The 24299-nt window shown below is 42.9% G+C and overlaps 1 protein-coding gene across 1 annotated transcript in view; it reads left to right on the forward strand.

The window, feature by feature from the left end:
• The first annotated feature begins 9102 nt into the window (after window positions 1–9102).
• mcoln2 (mucolipin TRP cation channel 2) overlaps window positions 9103–24299 on the forward strand; it is a 46892-nt gene continuing 31695 nt past the window's right edge. The window contains exons 1-3 of the mRNA XM_084338053.1: window positions 9103–9233; window positions 11128–11284; window positions 14618–14791. Coding sequence (XP_084194179.1) covers window positions 9190–9233; window positions 11128–11284; window positions 14618–14791 — 375 coding nt within the window. The 5' untranslated portion in view covers window positions 9103–9189. The remainder of the gene's footprint in view (window positions 9234–11127; window positions 11285–14617; window positions 14792–24299) is intronic.

A 24299-nucleotide genomic window follows, 5' to 3' on the forward strand; every position in this document is an offset into this window, starting at 1 on the left:
GAGGATTCCGGTTACAACATCTGTACCAAATGACATAATTTTGACCCAGAAATAAAGAGAGTCAGTGAAAACGTAACTTTTGAACGGCAAGGTAAGATATATTTCAGTTTGTCTATAAAAGACGCTTTACTTGTTAATCTCTCTCTCTCTCGTGTTCTCAATAGTGACTCAGCTTGTGACTGCAACTTGTTCCTGTTTGCGGACGACTCAGCCCTGCTGGTCTCTGACAAGAACAAGTCACAGGTTGAAAAAACCCTCAGCTCAGAACTAGGCAAAATCTGCATATGGCTCGCTGATAACAAACTATCATTACACATGGGCAAAACAGAGTCCATTCTCTTCGGTTCAAATAACAAACTCAGCAAGACCGACGGCTTCTCAGTTACAGTGGGTGACAATATTGTCACAAGGAAAGAAGATATTACCTACCTGGGTTCCATCCTAGAGGCAAATCTTTCCTGTGACAAAATGGCATCCAATGTAATAAAAAAAAGTCAACCAACGAACTCGATTCTTGTACCGGATCTCCTCACTGGTAAACAAGAATACCCTGAAGACTCTGGCAGGAGCACTCATTCAAGGGTACTACGACTATGCTTGCACCTCATGGTACCAAAGCACCTCAAAGGCGCTAAAAACAAAATTACAAACATCTCAAAACAAACTGGTCAGACTACTGCTTGACCTTACTCCTAGAACCCACCTCACCCCTGCCCACTTTGACAACCTAGGATGGCTTAGAGTAGACGACAGAGTACAGCAACTTGCAATGGGCCTGGTCTACAAGATACACTACACGACCAAGGTACCCATGTACATGTCAAAATACTTCCCAAAGGTCAGTGAATACCACGATCACAACACCAGAGGGAGCTCCACAAATCATGTTAAACCCAGATTCGGCTCAAACAAGGGACTAAACACGTTTCGCAATTATGCCACATCAATGTGGAACGCCCTACCCAAAGCTGTAAAGGAATGTGAATCACTACCCACTTTCAAAAACACTCTCAAAAAACACCTAAGGGAGACTGCAACTCGAAACTGGCCCCTGTAAATGTCCGAACACAACCCCCCCCCAATGTACAGTAAATTACCAAGTATGGTCTTGTCAATATTCCAATGTACAGTTTTGTTTGTACAGTTGTACAGTGTCCCCCACCCACCCCTCCTACCCAACCCCCCCCCCCCCCCCCCCCCCCACTCTGATTCAGACTGACATCATATCTATATTCTGTACGTGCTGGTCCAACTCTTTGTTGAGGCTTTATTGATCTCTCTCTCTCTCTCTCTCTCTCTCTCTCTCTCTCTCTGACACACACACACACACACACACACACACACACACACACACACACACACACACACACACACACACACACACACACACACACACACACACACACACACACACACACACACACACACGCCAGCCCCCTCTCAATCATGTACCAGCCCCATCTCAGTCATGTACCAGCCCCCCTCTCAGTCATGTACCTGCACGACTGGCGGGGGGGGGGTGCTTAGTAAGATATATATGATTGGGCCAGCCCAGTGTCAGTTTTTTTTTTTTTTTTTTAAATCATAACGGCCCACATATGCGTCGGCCCACCGGGCAAATGCCCAGTATGCCAGATGGCTACTCCAGGCCTGCCTGCTTCTAAGTTCAGTGACCTGACTGCAGACAAAAAAGAAAAAAATGAAGAAAAAAATGAAGAAAAAAATTATAATATATTTTTTTTTCAAGTACCACCAGCAGGGGGCCCAAGTACCACCCGTGGTACACGTACCACAGGTTGAGAACCACTGGGCTAGACTGCTAGAGGATACAGGTTCACCTAAATAAAACTCATTTCCAGAGAGGATGTAGGTTCACCTAAACAAAACTCACTTCCAGAGAGGAAGCAGGTTCACCTAAACAAAACTCACTTCCAGAGAGGAAGCAGGAAATTACTCAACAATCAACTAGGCTGCAGTAAAAAACTCAAAACCAGGTTCTCAAACATAAACATAAAGACGGACAACACGCTCATCACAGACAAGCTGGATGTAGCCAATTACTTAAACACTTTCTTCACAAACATAGCCACAACACTGGTAAACAAACTACCCTCCCACTCAGGGCAGTATGGGGTAGAACACATAGTAGCATACTACAAGAACCTAGGCGTCCACAAAGACGACTTCAAACTGGAAATAGTAACTACAGATGAGGTACTCAAAAAACTGAGCGCCCTCCAACCAAACAAGGCCACTGGCCATGACAACATCCCCTCCAAATTCCTCAGAGACTCAGCAGCAGCCATCACCCCAGTCATCACACACATAATAAACCTCTCCATAAAACAGGGACACGTCCCCAAGGACTTCAAAATTGCGAGAGTAACACCCCTGCACAAAAAGGGCAGCAAATTAGACCCGGGTAACTACCGCCCTGTTTCTATCCTTACATCCATCTCGAAAGTCATGGAAAAAATAGTATACGAACAGATCGAAAAGTACCTCGCGGAAAAAAATCTAATCTACGAATTCCAATCTGGCTTCAGAACATCCCACTCCACTGACACATGCCTTCTCTACTTGAACGACCACATCAAACAAGAGGTGGACGCGGGCAAATACTGCGGCATGGTCATGACTATGCTTGCACCTCATGGTACCAAAGCACCTCAAAGGCGCTAAAAACAAAATTACAAACATCTCAAAACAAACTGGTCAGACTACTGCTTGACCTTACTCCTAGAACCCACCTCACCCCTGCCCACTTTGACAACCTAGGATGGCTTAGAGTAGACGACAGAGTACAGCAACTTGCAATGGGCCTGGTCTACAAGATACACTACACGACCAAGGTACCCATGTACATGACTAAATACTTCCCAAAGGTCAGTGAATACCACGATCACAACACCAGAGGGAGCTCCACAAATCATGTTAAACCCAGATTCGGCTCAAACAAGGGACTAAACACGTTTCGCAATTATGCCACATCAATGTGGAACGCCCTACCCAAAGCTGTAAAGGAATGTGAATCACTACCCACTTTCAAAAACACTCTCAAAAAACACCTAAGGGAGACTGCAACTCGAAACTGGCCCCTGTAAATGTCCGAACACAACCCCCTCCAATGTACAGTAAATTACCAAGTATGGTCTTGTCAATAATCCAATGTACAGTGTTGTTTGTACAGTTGTACAGTGTCCCCCACCCCTCCTACCCAACCCCCCCCCCCACTCCTACCCCCCCCCCCACCCACCCACCCAACCACCTCCAATGTACAGTCCCCACCCACCCCTCCTACCCAACCCCCCCCCCACTCCAACCCCCCCCCCCCCCACTCCTACCCAACCCCCCCCCCCCCCCCCCCCAATCCAATGTACAGTTTCTACGCCTAATGTATATACTCTTTTCTTTCTGGACTCTTTTTGTATCACAAATACAGTACTGTAATTGCAAATATGGTATGTCATAAATGTATAGATGTAGCAGTACGGTCTATGTGTATGTCATGTATGTCATATATGTTACGATGAATTGAAAATGGGGGACCCTGATGTAAACAAGTCGAAAGTCTTTCTCTGGTCTGCATCCCCTTAACAATTGTATGTATTGAGCTGTACTGCACTGTACCCATTCTGCAATCTGTTAATAAAGTTTTCATTCATTCATTCATTCATGCTGGACCTACAAAAGGCCTTCGACACTGTCAATCACACCATTCTGATTGACAAGCTAAAAGCAATTGGTTTTGATAGTTTATCAGTGAGCTGGATACAATCCTACCTGGAGGGGAGGGAACAGATGGTGGAAGTAAACGGTACACTATCCCCCCCCCTCACAGTGAGCTGTGGTGTTCCACAAGGAAGCATACTAGGACCGCTACTATTCCTAATTTATGCAAATGACATGTCGTCAGCTTGTGACTGCAACTTGTTCCTGTTTGCGGACGACTCAGCCCTGCTGGTCTCTGACAAGAACAAGTTACAGGTTGAAAAAGCCCTCAGCTCGGAACTAGGCAAAATCTGCATATGGCTCGCCGACAACAAACTATCATTACACATGGGCAAAACAGAGTCCATTCTCTTCGGTTCAAATAACAAACTCAGCAAGACCGACGGCTTCTCGGTTACAGTGGGTGACAATATTATCACAAGGAAAGATGAAATTACCTACCTGGGTTCCATCCTAGAGGCCAATCTTTCCTGTGACAAAATGGCATCCAATGTAATAAAAAAAGTCAACCAACGAACGCGATTCTTGTACCGGATCTCCGCTCTGGTAAACAAGAATACCCTGAAGACTCTAGCAGGAGCACTCATTCAAGGGTACTACGACTATGCTTGCACCTCATGGTACCAAAGCACCTCAAAGGCACTAAAAAACAAATTACAAACATCTCAAAACAAGCTAGTCAGACTACTACTTGACCTGACTCCTAGAACCCACCTCACCCCTGCCCACTTTGACAACCTAGGATGGCTTAGAGTAGACGACAGAGTACAGCAACTTGCAATGGGCCTGGTCTACAAGATACACTACGCGACCAAGGTACCCATGTACATGTCAAAATACTTCCCAAAGGTCAGTGAATACCACGATCACAACACCAGGGGAGCTCCACAAATCATGTAAAACCCAGATTCGGATCAAACAAGGGACTAAACACGTTTCGCAATTATGCCACATCAATGTGGAACGCCCTGCCTAAAGCTGTAAAGGAATGTGAATCACTACCCACCTTCAAAAACACTCTCAAAAAACACCTACGTGAGACTGCAATTCGAAACTGGCCCCTACAAATGTCCTAACCTAGTTGTACAGTAAATGACCAAGTAAGGCTTTGTCAATATTCCAATGTACAGTGTAAAATGTGTGTGTGTCCCCTTCCCAACCCCCCCCCCCCCACCTCCAATGTACAGCCCTCACCCAACCCACCCAACCCCACCCCACCCAACCAACCTCCTCCAATGTACAGTTTCTATGCCAAATGTATATACACTCCTTTTCTGGACACTTTTGTATCACAAACAGTACTGTATTTGCAAATCTGATATGTCATAAATGTATAGATGTAGCAGTACTGTCTATCTGTATGTCATGTATGTCATATATGTTATGATGAATTGAAAATGGGGGACCCTGATGTAAACAAGTCGAAAGTCTTTCTCTGGTCTGCATCCCCTTAACAATTGTATGTATTGAGCTGTACTGTACTGTACCCATTCTGCAATCTGTTAATAAACTTTTCAATCAATCAATCAAACCTAAACAAAACTCACTTCCAGAGAGGAAGCAGGTTCACCTAAACAAAACTCACTTCCAGAGAGGAAGCAGGTTCACCTAAACAAAACTCACTTCCAGAGAGGAAGCAGGTTCACCTAGCGCACTTCCACTTACGGTATTAGCTGAGCTGAGCACAAATCAGTTGATTTGTCAAATCGGTCAACGTGGCTATGTTTTTTTTTTGTATCTATTTGTATGGGTTTAACCAGAGTTTTTTTTGTTGGCAAGTTCTTAGCAAAAATGCACGTGTTTGGGAAGTATCGAGCATACAACTGGATAAATTAGATTATACTGCAAAATGTGTTTGAGAGTTTGTAAACGGATGCTTTGATATCGATTAACTGTTCACTTCAATTCATTCATTCAAGTATGGATACTGTGTTTGCATCCTCTGTTCACTGTGGAGGCATGCAATAAAACAATTCAGGCAAAAAGGAATTCAAGGCAACACAATGTGAGTAATTGATATACAAATGATGACTTTTTGGGTGAAGTGTTTCTTTAACATACTAAATATAGTTGTTAGTCATGAATGGGTTAAGAAACCTGAATGTTTGAATTAATCATGGACACACACACACAGACATTATACATTATTATCAAATTGAGAAAGAATTAATTTAAATGGAACTTGTAATTGTTGCAGTTATGCAATATGCTCTTGCTTTATTCAGAAAAAAATATGTTTTCATTTCATTTCAAAATTATTTCATTTTACGATAACAAATCAATTAAAACACGTACAACTTGATTGACAAAGGATGGAGATCAAGGTTTTAAACTCTGCAACAGAGGCAAGAATCTCAAGCTTTAAGGACTGTTGGAGTTCATTCCATGAGCTGGAGGGGCATCATAGCAAAATACAGATTTACCCTGTTCAGAGCAAACTCAGCCAGTCAAGAGAACAGGTTCCATAGGTACCAAAATTCCATTCCAATAATGATGACCAACCAACCTTCTCATAAAGACAGTGATCAGTAGTGAGTGTCGTATCTATCATTAGTGTTGAATCTGAGTGGCAGAGTGATAGACAGAGTCCAAGGATTTAAGGGTTGAGGCCGCAGCATGCCTATAAATTACATCACCATAGTCCAGGACTGATGAGAAATCTGCTTCGACAACTCTCTTCCTACTAATCAAAGGAAAGCTGCTTCTGTTTCTGTATAGGAAGACAATTTTCTGTTGCAACTTGGAGGCAAAGTTGTCCACATGGAATTTAGATTTCTGATCAAGCCACACAGCAAGATATTTATATTCAGTGACTGAATAATATGTAGTTAATTAAACAACAAAGGAAAGGGGGTGTAGTGATAAGTAGCATGTCACTGCTGGTCTCTGACAAGAACAAATTGCAGGTTGAAAAAACCCTCAGCACGGAACTAGGCAAAATCTGCATATGGCTCGCTGATAACAAACTATCATTACACATGGGCAAAACAGAGTCCATTCTCTTCGGTTCAAATAACAAACTCAGCAAGACCGACGGCTTCTCAGTTACAGTGGGTGACAATATTGTCACAAGGAAAGACGAAATTACCTACCTGGGTTCCATCCTAGAGGCAAATCTTTCCTGTTACAAAATGGCATCCAATGTAATAATGTACAATGTAATTGTACCGGATCTCCTCACTGGTAAACAAGAATACCCTGAAGACTCTGGCAGGAGCACTCATTCAAGGGTACTACGACTATGCTTGCACCTCATGGTACCAAAGCATCTCAAAGGCGCTAAAAACAAAATTACAAACATCTCAAAACAAACTGGTCAGACTACTGCTTGACCTTACTCCTAGAACCCACCTCACCCCTGCCCACTTTGACAACCTAGGATGGCTTAGAGTAGACGACAGAGTACAGCAACTTGCAATGGGCCTGGTCTACAAGATACACTACACGACCAAGGTACCTTAGGTACCCATGTACATGTCAAAATACTTCCCAAAGGTCAGTGAATACCACGATCACAACACCAGAGGGAGCTCCACAAATCATGTTAAACCCAGACTCAAACAAGGGACTAAACACGTTTCGCAATTATGCCATATTAATGTGGAACGCCCTACCCAAAGCTGTAAAGGAATGTGAATCACTACCCACTTTCAAAAACACTCTAAAAAAACACCTACGGGAGACTGCAATTCGAAACTGGCCCCTGTAAATGTCCTAACACAACCCCCTCCAATGTACAGTAAATTACCAAGTATGGTCTTGTCAATATTCCAATGTACAGTTTTGTTTGTACAGTTGTACAGTGTCCCCCACCCACCCCTCCTACCCAACCTCCCCCCCCCCCCACTCCTACCCAACCCCCCCCCCCCCCCCCCCCCCCCCACCCACCCACCCAACCACCTCCAATGTACAGCCCCCCCCCCCACCCAACCTCCTCCAATGTACAGTTTCTACGTCAAATGTATATACTTTTTTTTTCTGGACTCTTTTTGTATCACAAACAGTACTGTATTTGCAAATCTGGTATGTCATAATAAATTTATAGATGTAGCAGTACTGTCTATCTGTATGTCATGTATGTCATATATGTTACGATGAATTGAAAATGGGGGACCCTGATGTAAACAAGACGAAAGTCTTTCTCTGGTCTGCATCCCCATAACAATTGTATGTATTGAGCTGTACTGTACTGTACCCATTCTGCAATCTGTTAATAAAGTTTTCAATCAATTCAATTTCAATCAATTGCATTAGTAATACTTACCACCAGGTGGCAGATATGCCTGGTAAATGAAATGGTAGGAAGCATCTAGGCTACCTACCTCATGTTGAAATTAAAGGGACTCACTAAAAACGATCTCATGTATAGACCACCCACCCCTACCTTAACCTCATTGAACCACACGCCCCACCTAAACAGCCCATTGGACGCGGTGCATGACACCTGGATGAGATTAATTTAAGCGTATAATGACTTGAACCTGTGAATGATTGATTGCTTCAATAAATTAAGATAATGGCGCAACATGATGCTTGTTTATTGAGCCAACATTATAGCCACTGCTATCATTTCCAAGGTAGGCCTAGGCTACACAGTTTTAATAGCATTAAAATAAAACGAAATGTTATCGTATTCAGCCACTGCAGCTCACATTATAACAGTCAACACACTACAATGGTGGGCCTTTACAAATAGGACGAGAATAGATGGTAGTCAATTGTTGTTCTGATGCTGATGACAACTGTTGCAGTATGCCAAATATTTTTGCATCAAGCCTAAAGGCCAAACTGTAGATTCCTTTTATAAATTAGGCAAGCTACTGTAGGGAGTAGGATATTTTCTTCGAAATGCAGTTTGTAAAAGAAAAAAGTGCAATACAAATTCCATTGATTGATTGATTGATTGATTGATTGATTGATTGATTGATTGATTGATTGATTGATTGATTGATTTCTTTCTTTCTTTCTTTCTTTCTTTTCTTTCTTTCTTTCTTTCTTTCTTTCTTTCTTTCTTTCTTTCTTTCTTTCTTTCTTTCTTTCTTTCTTTCTTTCTTTCTTTCTTTCTTTCTTCCAGGCTACTGTATATGGAAACAGAGTAAACATGTAGACGTAGTAGGTACACTGTATATTAAGTAATACGTGTTAAAAGGTAAAGTACACTAGTTAATTAATTGGACACTGTCTACACACTTAGTAATGGTGACGTTGCTCTCCGCCCAGTGGCTGGGGTTGAGAGTTGACTTTGACCCATGTGGCGCTTCATGTCTCTATTTGGTCTATTAGCTGCAACGCGCCTGAGGGAGACGCGCTTCCTGACTGGCTCCGAGACGGTGACGGTCACGGAGACACGGCTGTAGTTGCGGTTGGAAGGAACAGAGTCTACCGAAGCGACACACCGTGTAATTACCGCCACTCTCCTCTGAGTCCTCTCTCACTCTCTTCTCACTTGAAACTGAAATGGAATTATTGGTTCGATATCTGGACAGGAGCGACTCCGTTAGGTACGTTAAGTCTATGAAATCTACTATGTGTGTGGGGGGAAATGCATGTTAATTGCCTACTTCAAAATGTTACATCTCAGAACTATTAAAATGAACCAAACTAAAGAAGACATGCATGCTTCGTGGAAAGAGGGGATAGATTGTTTGCATAGCCACACACTACTATGACAGCTATGACAAACCTTTAAACTGTTTTTAAAGCACATGTAGGTTTATCATTGATTGATTGAAAACTTTGTTAACAGATTGCAGAATGGGTACAGTACAGTACAGCTCAATACATGATACAATTGTTAAGGGGATGCAGACCAGAGAGAGAAAGACTTTCTTCTTGTTTACATCAGGGTCCCCCATTTTCAATTAATCGTACATACAGATTGGCGATGGCCCCTATATTCAGTAGGCTTTTTAAAGGCACATTGAATCAATAAATTAAAGCAAAATAATAAAAACAATCAGGGTATATCTCCTTTACGTTCATATCTTTAATTTGATCAGTCTACCACTGATTATCTTAGACAGTTCCAGTGTAAAGTATTTTGGCCCTCTAATCAAACATTTAGCCTTTTCCAAATAGAACAGGAAGGAAGAACAGCATGGCAGTGAGACAAACTTCAGGCACTTGTGTATAACAGGAACAATACTTTTTAGTTAAAAAGCACTTTATTCTGACATCGCTGGTTGGATACAACAATAAGAAACAGTCTTCATCAACACATGGAGGAATAATCATCCTTTTATACAACAATATACAATAACGTTCTAAAAGGACCCAAGTGTATTTCCTGTTGCAATGTTTACTGATGCAGTAGTTGACAGGAAACACAATTGAGTCCAAACTATTCTCTAGCAACAGAATTCCAGTAAAACAGTCAATAAACTTGGCTGGGGGAATCGCCCAATCTTGATTGATGAGTGAATACAGGTGGCTGACAGCAATGGATCACAATGAGAAAACAGGCACGCCTCCCCAAAGTACTCGAAAAAGTACCCCGTTAAGAACAAAACAATCATTCATAAATTACATTTAAAGACAATAGTATAGGATACAACATCTATCATCATAATGATATTATTCCAGACAACAATAGAGTATAGCATACATCTATCATAGTAATATTATACGGTTTCACTGGAATGCTGTTGCTAGGGAACAGTTGGGACCAATTTGTCATTAATTTCATTGGCAAATATTGCAACAGGAAATAAACGTGGGTCTTTTTAGAATGTTATTCTTGTCACTTTTAAACCGTGGCGTCTATACATTTCAAACAATAGGACACATCTACCATAATAATAATATTCTACATTCTATTGAAAAGGTGTATAATCCACCTCCTCATTTAGACATCTACGTTAGAATGTAATGGAGTATTTGAAGATTTATTTTCTTTTTAATTAGCCTAACTAACGGTAATACAGTATCCGACGGCCTGTACAGGCCGCCACACAGCAGGGCCAGGACAAATATTTTGAGTGCAGCGAGCTAACCTTGGACTTGGCTCCATGAATGCGCCCAGTGTGCTGCCTCTGTACCTGGGTTCCGTCTCGTCATAGAGGGGGACCTATTTCGCAAGTTTCCCAGGAAACGCATCGGCTGGTGAAGTAGAACGTTCACAAAAGTCCTTTCACTTCTGTTTCTTCATACTGAACATGCTGTGTTTTTATTCTCTATAATAAAGTACAAGAGAGAACACAAAATTAACTTAAAAAAGAATAAGCTGATATTTGTCTCCCAGCCCCTGTGTGATCTCTCTCTCTCTCTCTCTCTCTCTCTCTCTCTCTCTCTCTCTCTCTCTCTCTCTCTCTCTCTCTTGTGTGTGTGTGGGGGTGTGTGGGGGGGGGGGGGGGGGGGGGGTTGTGTGTGTGGTGTGACGTCAAATCTTTATTTTAGCTCTACAATGTCTCAAGACACAATTAAGGAGGAGGAAATTCTAAGAGATGACCTGAAGTACTACTTCATGAGTCCCTGTGAGAAGTACCGGGCCCGACGTCAACTGCCCTGGAAACTGGGACTGCAGATTCTAAAAATCGTCATGATCACCACACAGGTGCATTCGGATATCGCACTGATCCCAGGCTCAAAGAGGGTGTCGGGGATCAAAGGATTTCCTAGATAGTACTGAAATAGGATTGGGAGACCCACATGTACGTTTAGATTTCTTCCCCCAAGGATATTGAATTGGAATAATCCTTAATTGCCCCCAAGGGGATCAATAAAGGAATATCAGATTCTTATCTTATTGGATCCGTGGCGGAATAATAACCACCCTCCATCCCATTCCCCTCCCCATCCACCCACCTATCATCTCCTCACCTCGTCCCACTCACCTGATACCCCCCCCCCCCCTCCATCTCCTAACTCAGACCCCCGCCCCCCATCCAATCCTTGTCTCTCCCACCTGGACGCGTGAACATTAAAGGCAACCAACTTGTGTTCAGCCTTTCGTTCAGCGTTTCTCTGATTGGCCACACGGCCACGTGACCGCGCTGCCGCTCTGTGTGTTGTTGCGCCGCCCGTGGCAGAGAGTTGCGCCGCCCGCGGCAGCGGCCGTCTTCCGTTGTAGAAGCCCTTTCAATGACGGAGCTCTCATATTTTGCGAATGCATAAACTATATCTTAAATTATGGTTATGTGTCTAATATGGCCGTCGCAATGACTTGTTTTGTTTACATCAGGGTGAACGCTGTTGTATTCGCAAATATGAGAGCCAGCAATACGCAGCTCCAGTTAACCTAATTTATACCATAATGAATCATTAAAAAAATATACCGTTAACTGGAATATGTTGTTTCTTTACACATATGTTGGATTATGTAATTGGTTTGTCATGACAAAACAATAAAAATCGCTACTTTACATCAGGGTGAAGTGAACGCTGTTACGCTGCCACCACCCACTTCAATGACAGAGCTCTCATGTGTCTAATATGGCTGTCGCGAAGTCATTGATAAGCGACAGCCATATTAGACACATAGCCATAATTTAAGATATAGTTTATGCATTCGCAAAATATGAGAGCTCTGTCATGGAAAGGGCTTCTACAACGGAAGACGGCCGCTGCTGCTGGAGCTGGACCGAGTCAAGCCGGCGGCGGCGCACGGAAGCCGGGGAGAAACCACCGCATCGCCCCGCTGGCGCTTCACAATGTGCAGTTTCTAGTTAATCAGTCAGCCGCCTCGCGAAATAACATTATACATTATATAACGTTACAATGTACAGTTTCTAGTTAATCAGTCAGCAGCCTCCACAGCCTCCAGCCTCGTGAAATAACATTATACATTATATAACGTTACAATGTACAGTTTCTAGTTAATCAGTCAGCAGCCTCCACAGCCTCCAGCCTTGTGAAATAACATTATACATTATATAACGTTACAATGTACAGTTTCTAGTTAATCAGTCAGCAGCCTCCACTGACGAGTGAAGCGTGTAGTTGTTTTGATAAATGCGTTGTGTATTCGCGCGATTCGATTCGGACAAAGATTACAGCTCCGCACTTCATTCAGTTCATTTGGGACCTCTGCCGCTCGTCTGCCGCGTTCGCATTATGTATTAATGTACGTTCTGACCAGAGCTCTTGGTCACTTTCTGGTCAGACGCTTGTGTGTATACTGTACATGTGTGTCTCTCTATAAACTGATCTCTGTGGAAGCACAGATATTAAACTATGTTCTAGTTCACTGTCATGACTCATTTTAAATATTCCAATGTTTGAAATATAAACATTATCTGGCCATCCTCAGTAAATATGATCAAACTCCTCTCTGACCCAAGAAACGGGACAGTAATATATATATATATATTTACATTTAGTCATTTAGCTGACGCTTTTATCCAAAGCGATTTACAAGTTCTGTATGACAAGTCATCAGGAAGGGCACAAATCTATCAGCTGAGTAACAATGTTCATCAAAGTGTTGAGTGCTACAGTGTAGGTTAGTATATTAGGACAAGTGCATGACCATAAGGTTAGTCAGGGTTAGATTTAAAAAATAATTCATTTCAGATAATGGTTGAAGAAGTGCGTCTTCAGTCAACGGCGAAAGATTGGACGGATTTTGGCTGTCCTAACTGTGGTGGGCAGTTCGTTCCACCATTGTGGGGCAAGGACTGAGAATAGGCGGCTTCTCCTTGATGACCCTCCCGGAGCTCGGATAGGAGTGGGTCTGAGATGGCCAGAAGATGCAGATCGTAGGCGTCTTGAGGGTGTGTAGTTGGAGACCATTGACCGGAGGTAGGGGGGAGTGGTTCCCTTTGCCGCACGGTATTCCAGGTCGAGGGCCTTAAAGCGGATTTGTGCGGCAATGGGGAGCCAGTGCAGGTCCCTAAAGAAGTGGGGTGACTTCGGTAGGTTTGAGATCAGGCGGGCCGCTGCATTTTGAATGAGTTGAAGAGGCTTGGTGGCAGTCGTCGGGAGGCCAGCAAGCAGTGTGTTGCAGTAGTCGAGGTGGGAGATGACTGTTGATTGGATGAGGAGTTGGGTGGCTTCTTTTGTCAGGAAGGGGCGGATCCTTCTGACGTTGCTCAGGAGGAATATGCAGGTTCTGGTTGTCGCTGCGATGTGAGCGGAGAAGTTCAACTGGTCGTCGAGGACAACACCAAGGTTCTTGGCGGTCGGGGATGCGGTCACAGCTGCATTCTCACCTGTGATGGAAAGGTCGGTCAGGGGGGAGGATTTGGCCGGCAGGTGGAGCAATTCTGTTTTGCTTAGGTTCAGTTTGAGGTGGTTGGTCGTCATCCAGGCGTAGATGTCGGACAGACAGGCCGAGATCCGCTCAGAGATGTGGATATCTGAGGGAGGGAAGGAGAGGAAGAGTTGAGTATCATCGGCATAGCAATGATACGAGAAGGCATGAGACGTGATAATGTTACCCAGAGATTTAGTGTAGAGGGAGAAGAGAAGGGGTCCAAGGACCGAGCCCTGGGGGACACCCGTCCGCAGGGGGCGGGTGGCAGACAGGGTCCCGCTCCATGACACTTGGTAGGAGTGGTCATTGAGGTATGATGTCAGCCATGTCAGCGCAGAGCCAGCCACTCCCATTCCTGCGAGGTACGCAAGGAGGATCTGATGGTTGACTGTCAAAGGCTGCAGATAGGTCTAGGAGAATCAGGACAGAGGAAAGGCCCTTCTCTATATATATATGTGGAAAAGGCTCCCTCTTGTCTAGTAATATTACACTTTTATACTAACATGTAAAGGTCCCGAAATTTGGTACTGATTGATCTAGCGTGAATCGGTACTCTGTGGTACCCATGTAATTCGGTCTGTACCCTTAAAATGAACCCAACCCTAAATGCCATTTAGTAACACTTTTCTTGACATTCAAACCTTTTTGTGTTCTTGAGTAATGTTTACAGTGTCTGCCCCCCCACACACACAGCTCATCCTGTTCGGCCTCAACAACCAGCTGGTGGTCTCCTATAAGGAGGAGAACACCATAGCCTTTAAGAATCTCTTCCTGAGGGGCTACAACGTGGTGGACGAGGACGACTACAGCGTAGCGGCCTACAGTCAGCAAGACGTCTACGACAGCCTCTTCCATGTCCTGGACCAGGCAAGTCTCCTGAAGTGTCCTACTCCCCCATGTCCCCTCACTCACATCCTTGTCTGTCCCCTTCTTTTCAACGTTGTATTCCTCACAATCGGAATCTCTTTTTTTATTTGCTAAGTACAGAACTACAAGGAATTTGTCTCGATAACGTGGATGTTTAAATGTAGTAGTCAACAATTAAAACACGGATTTAATTTAATTTCAAACCTTTATTTAAACTCTAAAGGCAACTGAGGTTTCCCTCATTTAGAGTTGCATCGCATGTACATACTGAAATAAGCACACAAAAAAGGCATATAAAATCATAGCAATATGACAACAAGGTGAGGCAAAAAGTAAGGATAACGAATCAATTAAAACATGTACAATTTGATTGACAAAGGTTGGAGATCAGGGTTTTAAACTCTGCAACAGAGGGGAGAATCTCAAGCTTTAAGGACTGTTCATTCCAGTTAATTCCCTGTTCCGAGCAAACTCAAGGGACCTTAACACTATCAGTGCCGGCCGTGTTTTCCTTTTTATCCCCTTGAATGCCATCATCCACTTCAATGTTAGCGTTAAAAACGCATAATCTATGTTTTAAATTATGGTTATGTGTCTAATCTGCCCGTCGCTTATCAATGACTTGTTTGCAGTCAACATTGTCGAAACGGATTGTTTTTTAATCGGTTCATATCCTTTTTATAGCATTTCGAAAAGCTATCGTTTTCTCAAATTTCCGGAAAATAGAAATATTACCTCATAAACGGCATTTATTGGAATATTCTCGAATACACTAGACACGTTGTCATTTGTCTGCCTATTTATGAATCGTTCTCAAATAAACGCTAGATTATCGATAGTATATGTGTACTTATGCACGCTATAGAAGCGAGCTGAGAAATCGATTACCTCATTTCCTCAAGATCACACACACACACTCACACACATACACATACGGGACGCCTATAGCTTATTCCCAGCGGAAGAGTGCTGCCGAGTGCTTCCGCGTTTTCCCTGATTGGCTGCAACACGCAGCGCGGCAGCCGCAGAGCGGAGCGGCAGAGCTTGCGGCATTATGTAGCCGTAATCCCAGATGTTTTTCATTCAACGCTTAGCTCAACTGGCAGCGCTGCCTTGCTGTGGATCCTGCGGTCCGTTGGTGACAAGTTCGAATCCCTTCAATTTTTTTTTCTTTTTTTTTAACGTGCATTCTTTCGCCGGTTAAGTTTAGGCATGTTAACTTTTAAGCATTGTTTCGGAGTTGGTTATGGTTAAGGTTAGGCATTGTTTTGGAGTTGGTTAAGGTTAGAAGGGTTAAGTTTAGGCGCTGTTAAGGAGCTGGTTAAGGTTAGAGTTTGTCTTAGAGAATGGCAATAGACAGCCTATTTCCGCGCTGCAGCGCGAGGCAATAGACAGCCTATTTCCGCGCTGCAGCTCTCTCGCGCTGCCGTGGTCACATGGGCGTCATGGCCAATCAGAGAAAATGCGGAAGCACGCGACTAGGGATGGGTACCTTTCACATTTGAACCGGTACCTGTGAATCGATACCGGTACCCAACGGTACCTTTTTTCGGTACTTTAGTCTCAAGAAATGTAATTTACCTACCTCAATCGTAAAAAAGAAATCCAAACTTCAAATAACTACAATTTCGACAGTTTTCGGCTTGTCATTGCTCCGACTGCTTTGTTGTTGAATCAAGTCAAATCCTAGGTAAGCATATATTGTGCGTGTGAACGTTGACATGAAAAGAAAAAAGTTTAAAAAAAAATAAAAAAAATTTGTTTATTTTTCGGTTTCTCACTTGATTCGATACTCGGTAGTACCGACGTGTTTCGGTTCGGTACCTCAAAGGTACCGAATTCGGTACCCATTCCTACACGCGACGCACTCTTCCGCTGGGAATAAGCTACACTCATACGGGACACGCTGTTATCTCAGTGAATACAGCTCTGATTATCCTAAAACTGGTAACATAGACTCCTTAGATCAGATGTTCTCCAAAAAGATTATTCCAATTCCTGATCGCCATTCCAAATATCGATCGTGTTTATTGATTGATTATTGGCTGCTGTAAATATATATTCCACGCTGCTTTCCAACTCGCGATCACTTCCCTCATCATCAGATCCCTCGCCAGCATAATGGAGCCAACTGTTGGCTCCCCCCACACAGATCCACCACAGATCCACCAGTCTAATCGAATGGCCTGCAGTTACACAGGGATAGACGATAGGGGGCGGTATTTTCCTATCTGAGCTCCTAGAGGGTCTGCTGTACCAACGGGAGACTGATCGCTAATAAAAAAATCAAACAACAATTTGCGTCGGTGGCACTCAACGGGGGGCATGATAAGACGACAATACACGTCTGTGGCACTCAAAGTGTTAAGGACCAGCCAGTCACTAGAACGTGTTCCATAGGTTCCAAAATTCCATTCCAATTATGATTTAGTATAAGGAGGTAGCTTACCAATAAGGGCCTTAAAAATGAACAAATACCAGTGAATATAAAGGTAAGAAAAAAATGTCAAAAAAAAATTCTCTATAAGATTAGGCATCAATAAAAACACATAATACAAGCAAAACACAGATACAAATCTGTTAAGAGTTATATGATGTACCAGGGAGGTTTAAGATCATGGCTCTAAACTGACCATAGCTCACCTCAGCAGAGAATCGATTTCCAGCTTATGCTGAAGATCATTCCAGTAAAAAAGGCGAAGCAGCGCCTCTACCACCTGAGACAGTTAAGGAAGTTCAGAGTATCGGGGAAGATACTCCAGTCCTTCTACTCCGGAGCTGTAGAGAGCATCTTGACTGGAAACATCACTGCCTGGTATGGAAACAGCACGGCACAGGACAAGAAGGTCCTACAGAGAGTGGTACGCTCAGCCGAGCGTACTACGGGTATTGCACTACCACCCCTGCAGGTCTTATATAACAAGAGGTGCAAATCCAGAGCCTGCAGAATAATGAAAGACCCTCACCACCCCAACAACAGCCTGTTCAAGCTGCTGCGGTCAGGCAAACGCCTGCGAACACCAGCAACTAGGACGGAGCGACTTCGGCTCAGCTTCTTCCCCCAGGCCATCAGAGCCTTGAACACTGAACTCTCCACACACAAGCACACATGAGCACACACAACACACACACTGTACACGCTCACACACTAGCAGCCACTTTAACATGAGCACACACGCACTCATGCTGCACACGCTCACACTTATGGTCACTTTACAAAAGGAAAGGTCACTTTAAAAATAGTATAGTATAACTTGAGATTGTATAATATAGCATTGTATAGCAGTGTACATAAAGACCCAGTGCCTCATCCGTAGCTAACGGTGTATTGCACTATCACAGGACCTAGCATGTCTCACCATGCATGCTCTGTAAAAACTCATGTACATATCCCGATATGCCCTACTTTGATTACTTGTATTATTGCACAATGTCGTTCTATTGGATTCTTATTGTATTATGCACAATCGTTGCGGGCAAGACCCCCCACATTTCACTGTATACTTGTATGCCGTGACAAATAAAACTCTTGACTTGACTAAGTTGATGCACTAAAACAAATGGCTGACTTTCCAAGTTCAGACTGTGCACAAGGGACCTTAAGCATGAGCCAGTCATTTCAGCGTGTTAGATAGGGTCCAGAATTCCAGTCTAGGTGGTAGTTTTCCGATAATGGCCTTATAGGTTAAAAAGATGCCAATGATCATTACACCCTCTGTCAGAGAAGATTAACCTACCTTATCATGGATATCATAGGGACATCTCAAGTGTTCTTGAGCAAGACACTTGGCAGCTTCCATGGTTGCACAGAGTGGCAGTTACCATCTTCCTGGACTTAGTTCGAATCAGCACTGTGCAATACTACACCTACTGTAGACCTCAGTATATTTTTACTGTATTTATTTACTGTATATTTTATTCTATTTTTATTCTATTTTACTCTACTCTTATCCTAGGCAACTTGATTTGATTTGTTTTATTATTCTAATTTGTGACCTGTTCAGTCTCAATGTTTAAATGTTGAGCGATTTGCAGTGTCAAATTTCCCACGGGATAATAAAAGTATTTCTATTCTACTCTATTCTAAGAACTATCATCAGCGTACAATAAAATACTTAGGATTATATTATTGATTGGAATACCAAGATTGACTTGCTTAATTTCTTGTGCCAGGTCATTAACATAAATGGCGAACAAAGTGGGAGAAAGCACATCTCCCTGTTTTACGTGTCACATCTTCATATAATGAAATAACATGTGGGGTGCCGCAAGGCAGCATCCTTGCTCCATTGCTCTTTTCACTAGTTAATGACATGGTGTCTGCAGTCCTACTGTATGCTGACGACTCAGCACTTCTGGTGTCTGGAGACGACACAGCAGAAATTCAAGCCGGTCTCAGTAGGGAGCTGGAAAGCCTTCACAAATGGTTAGTTGACAACACATTATCGATTCACCTTGGAAAAACTGAGTAAATTCTATTCAGCTCAAAACATAAATTAAAGGAATGTTCCCGACTTGAGATCAGCTGTAATGGCTTCAGTGTCGAGCAGACCTCGACCAAACACACTCAGGGAAAACAATGGCCCTGAAGGTGATCAAAAAAGGGTGAAATTTTTGCACAGAAAAAAGAGGTTCTTATCACTGGAAACTATGAAATTGCTTGCCAACTGCATGATCCTCAGCCAATATGATTATGCATGTACGTGGTGTTACAGTGGAAAGTAAACACGGGCTACAAACCAGCCAAAATAAGACTATACGATTGGTCCTAAATCTGCCACCTTGAACCCATATTGAGCCATGTCACTTCAATGAGGTGGGATGGCTCCCTGTGGAGCAGAGGGTCTCCTTTCTGAAACTGGGACATATGTATAAAATGTTAAATGGATCTGCCCCCAGATATTTATGCTCTCGCATTGTCCTGCGTGGCCAGGTCCACGGACGACAGTTACGGTCTGGACAGCTCTCAGTTTATGAGCCTAGAAAGGGTTCCTATTCACAGAATGGCTTTCTGTCTACAGCCTGCCGGCTGTGGAACTCTCTGCCCAGGGCCATCCAAACCTCCCCCACTATTGCTGTCTTCAAGAAGGGTGTGAAGCGACATCTGCAACAATAGGTTGCAGAGGGTGCTTGGCCACCACTCTTGAAGAACAGGAACATGACGTGCTGTAATGAGGCTCTTTCAGAAAATTGTGTTTATTTTATCTACTTGTTGTTGTATCTATCTTATCTTCTTAACTCTTTCTTTGTGATTTATTGTATTCTTCTCGGGACCATGTTGGAAACTAGTCCTTCAGGGGGTTCCCAGGAAAATGTGATAATTGTTTAATTTCACTTTCATTCAGTAGAGGATATCCCAAATAGGTGTTTCCCTTTCTCCATTGGCAATCTCCTAAACTACAGCTATAGAATTATGGACATATCTAACAACAAACATCTTCTCAGATGGGGGGGGGGGGGGGGGGGCTCCCTGAGACAGAATCTTATCAAATGGGGGTCTGCAGACTAATGCATATGAATTTAGGGGTTCTTGACATGAAAAAGGTTGAAACCTTGTCATCATTCTGTAAATAAATGTGTATTTGGAGCAGTGTGCAGTTTATAACTCCTTCTCCTCTTACAAGTTCTTATACCGCGGCCTGGGTGAATACTCAATTCCGATTGGCTAGAGGGGTGTTGATTATTTTTCTGCATGGCTAGCTATTTGATGCAAGCGCAGTTTGGCTGAAGATTAATCACCCCTCTAAATTCATCAGCTACCCAACCTTCACTTCATAATCCCTTCACTTATCATGGCACATGTCATCCTAATTATTCCCAAGCAAGTTTAGCTCAAAACCCCCATCTCGATTGCTTTCATTCGCTTACATGTCATGGTGTCGTTCACCCAAGTGACATGTTGCTAAGCTTTAACACTTTGCGATTATGTCAAAACTAAATAAATACTGCCTCTCAAACACCAGACTAGTGCTTTGTCAGCTCAATCTCAATGAAAGACCAAGATATTTGTCCAATGTAATAGTTTTACATTCATGAATCCCATCAAAGCAGTGAAAGTTCACAACCTTTGATTGTGAGCATATCATCATAACATCTGCCTGCTTAGGCAGCTAGCTTGAACAGCTGATGCCAGAGGATTAGGGATAATTCACTTGAATACAAGATGTTTACTTAAGAATTTTTTAGATCATGTGAATACACTAATAATGCAGACTAATCCTGGTGTTGAGTGAAACTTGGCTTGGATTATAACTTGTACGGACTAGACAAGAGTTTGCAGGCGAGGATCAGTGGGTATTTAAGTTAAATCGGGTTAACAATTTGTTAGGTTTGGTAGGTCACCCTACCAAGATGTTGTGTTAGAAACTCCTCTCGCGTGTCACTGTGTGGTGAAAACTCCACTCGCAAGTGGTCACAACATTTAGGGAAATTAGCTTATCGTCTTCTCCAGAGAGAGACGATAAGATTGATACCAGTTTTCTCTCTGTGCGTTCAGTAGAAAGCTATCTGGCTGCACGTTAGCCTAGCTTAGCACAATTAATGGAAGCGGACATGGCCGGTTAGCCTAGGCATTGTCTAACTAGGGATTAGTTGGACAATGCCTAGGTTAACCAGCCATGTCCGCTTCCATTCATTGTGCTAAGCTAGGCTAACGTGCAGCCAGAGGTACCTGGACATTGTATTCTGAATCCCCATCGACCACCAGAGACGGGCACCTGTCATCTGTCATCATTCATTGATGTGTGGATTAGTTTCTCCCTCTAGTGACTGTTTGATGTAATAAAGTTGTTTTGTTTTTGCCCCTAGTTTAGGAAATATAAAGTTATTATGTTTTTGCAGTTTGATATTAAAGATTTAAGTTCTTTGTTTATCATTAGGGCATTTTTAGATGGTGTTCTAACAGTATTCTGCATTTTAAATTATAGGTACAATTCTTGTTTTGGCATTTTTAGAGTTAAAGGGGACATGCATTGCTATTCCTAGCCCTATTTGGGCAACTTTACACAATTCCTGCGAGTCTATTGAACACATATGTAAGCTTTTATTAAAAAATATTCATTGTTTTATATTTCGAATCAAGTTTTTTTTCTAAAAGCCAAATTTTTTTCTCCCTTTGGATTTCAGGCTGTGTTGTTGGCCTGGCTCCGCCCATAAGCACTTTGAGTGACAGTCATCCACACAGTCTGCGACTGGCATAGAGAGAGACTGAGGGGGATACTAATTAATTTCGCCGCAGGGGGCATAATCCCACGGGACAATGCATTGGTAACTTGTTTCGAATGACGATATATACCTCTGACTATTATTGTACGGATCGTAATACGGGCGTGCGCATGGGAGCATGCGCAAAGATATTACAGTGATATGCTATAGTGCTCCCGACTCTCTCGAGAGACAGACGGAGAGACGACAGCGCGACATGCTGTGTGTATGTGTACTCTGTCGCGAGTGTGTGTAAGCACTAAGCAGGGGCAGACAGCTGAGGAGAGATTGCTCAGATAATGTATGTGTGCTCTGAGCCTCTGTCGCGAGTGTAAGATAAGATAAGATATTCCTTTATTGATCCCCTTGGGGAAATTCAGGCATCATAGCAGCATGGGGGAAGGGGGGGGGGTACAGGTAGTAAAAACAACACAAGCAGTGTAAACAAATAGGTCAATATAATTTACTATCTAACTAACTGATAAATATATTCACAATATTCAGTGTCACATAAGGTGCAGTATGCATAAGGTAGTGTTATAATTTACTATCTACTGAAATATACATTGTGTAAGCACTAAGCGGGGGCAGACAGCTGAGGAGAGATCGCTCGGAGAACGTGTATGTGTGCTCTGAGCCTCTGTCGCAAGTGTGTGTAAGCACTAAGCAGGGGCAGACAGCTGAGGAGAGATCGCTCGGAGAAACGCAGCGTATGAGCCTCTCTCTATCTGTTTCTCCCTCTCTCTCGCTCGCTCTCTGCCTCTCCCGTTTGAGGAAGTGTCAGGTTTCACTAGGCGCTACAACCATAGAGGGGGCGTTAGTTATGCAAATCAGTGCTATATTAACGTCAGCAAAACCGTCCAATCAGAACAGCTTAGTTGAGTGAGGGAGGATCTCATGAACTCGAGACTAGACTGATGAGTTAATATAGTAATTAGAGACACCGACCCATTGATACTAACCCGTATTACTATAAAACCATGCTAAACACAGAAAAAAGCCATTTATAATGCATGTCCCCTTTAATATTTTAAACGGCATTTGGACGTTTTTGATGATGACATTTTATAGTTATTATGATAATGTTTATGATTAATTATCAAAAGTGGGGAATGTGAGGGAAATATTATGTCATTATAGATCTGTGTTGAAATGGATATTCTATCTCTGATAGCCTTGACTAGTTTAATATGACCAACTAGTAAACTAGTCTGACTACAGCAGACAATTTCTACAGTCTGACTGTCTCTTTAACAACAAACTAAGGTTTGAGGAGATAGGAGAGGTCCAAGGCTATTTCCCTCTCCAGTTAAGACATAACAAACGCTATTGAGCCAATCTTGTTGTTCATTCCCTAACTGGAGCCTATTTTGTTTACCCTTCTTGTCATATCTGGATGTCTAATGTACATCATGTACGAGGTGCACATCCGGCGCAGCCATGAACGGTCGCAAAATTCGGAGCTCTTGGAGCTCTCGTCAAGATGGCAAAACAAAGCGGTTTTGCGCACATTTTCTCCTCGTTATGATATTGATAACTGACTCGTACCTCTATTCTACGATGACGTACAACCAGACAGAAGAGGAGAGAAGAATAAACACGGAAAAGGAGACCCACAGCGACTTCTATATTCTTTTTTTTGTATTTTATTTTTTAAACAAACATATAAACAAACATGACAACACACGATAAGATATACAAGCATTAATTGTCAGGGCACATCCAATGAGATCACATTTTAGTTAGTTGTCTTATATAAGATATACCCCTAATACCTGTTATCTAAAAAACCTACATACATATGCTCCAGCTCGAACCCCCCCCTCCCGGACCCCACCTTGAGAAGTACCTCCACTATCCCTCGCACCTAACCAGACACTACCATTATAAGCTAGCTTTTATTCTCTCCACCACTTCTAACCACATTGACATTTTGGATTCATTGAGACCCAGAATTCTTGCTGTAGATATTTCATGGTAAATTACATCGAGATATGTAAGAAACCAAACTTTACGGCACATTTTTTCCGGTTGAAACCAGCGTGATGCGATCAGCTTTTTGGCTACTGTGATACCCGATAAAACCAATCTCTTTAGCTGTGGATTCACTGCAAACTCAAAAACATCATTCAATAGTAATACCGAGGGGTGTATAGGTATATTCCAAGATACGAGTTTTGATATTTGTTGGGTCACATCTTTCCAGAATGCCTTAACTGGTGAGCAGTCCCAATACATGTGCATAAATGTCCCTTCGTCCCCATTTATACATTGGGTGCATTTGGAATCTTGTTTAAGCCCCATT

Source organism: Notolepis coatsorum, assembly GCF_963971535.1.
Source record: "Notolepis coatsorum genome assembly, chromosome: 2".
Taxonomy (NCBI): Eukaryota; Metazoa; Chordata; class Actinopteri; order Aulopiformes; family Paralepididae; genus Notolepis; species Notolepis coatsorum.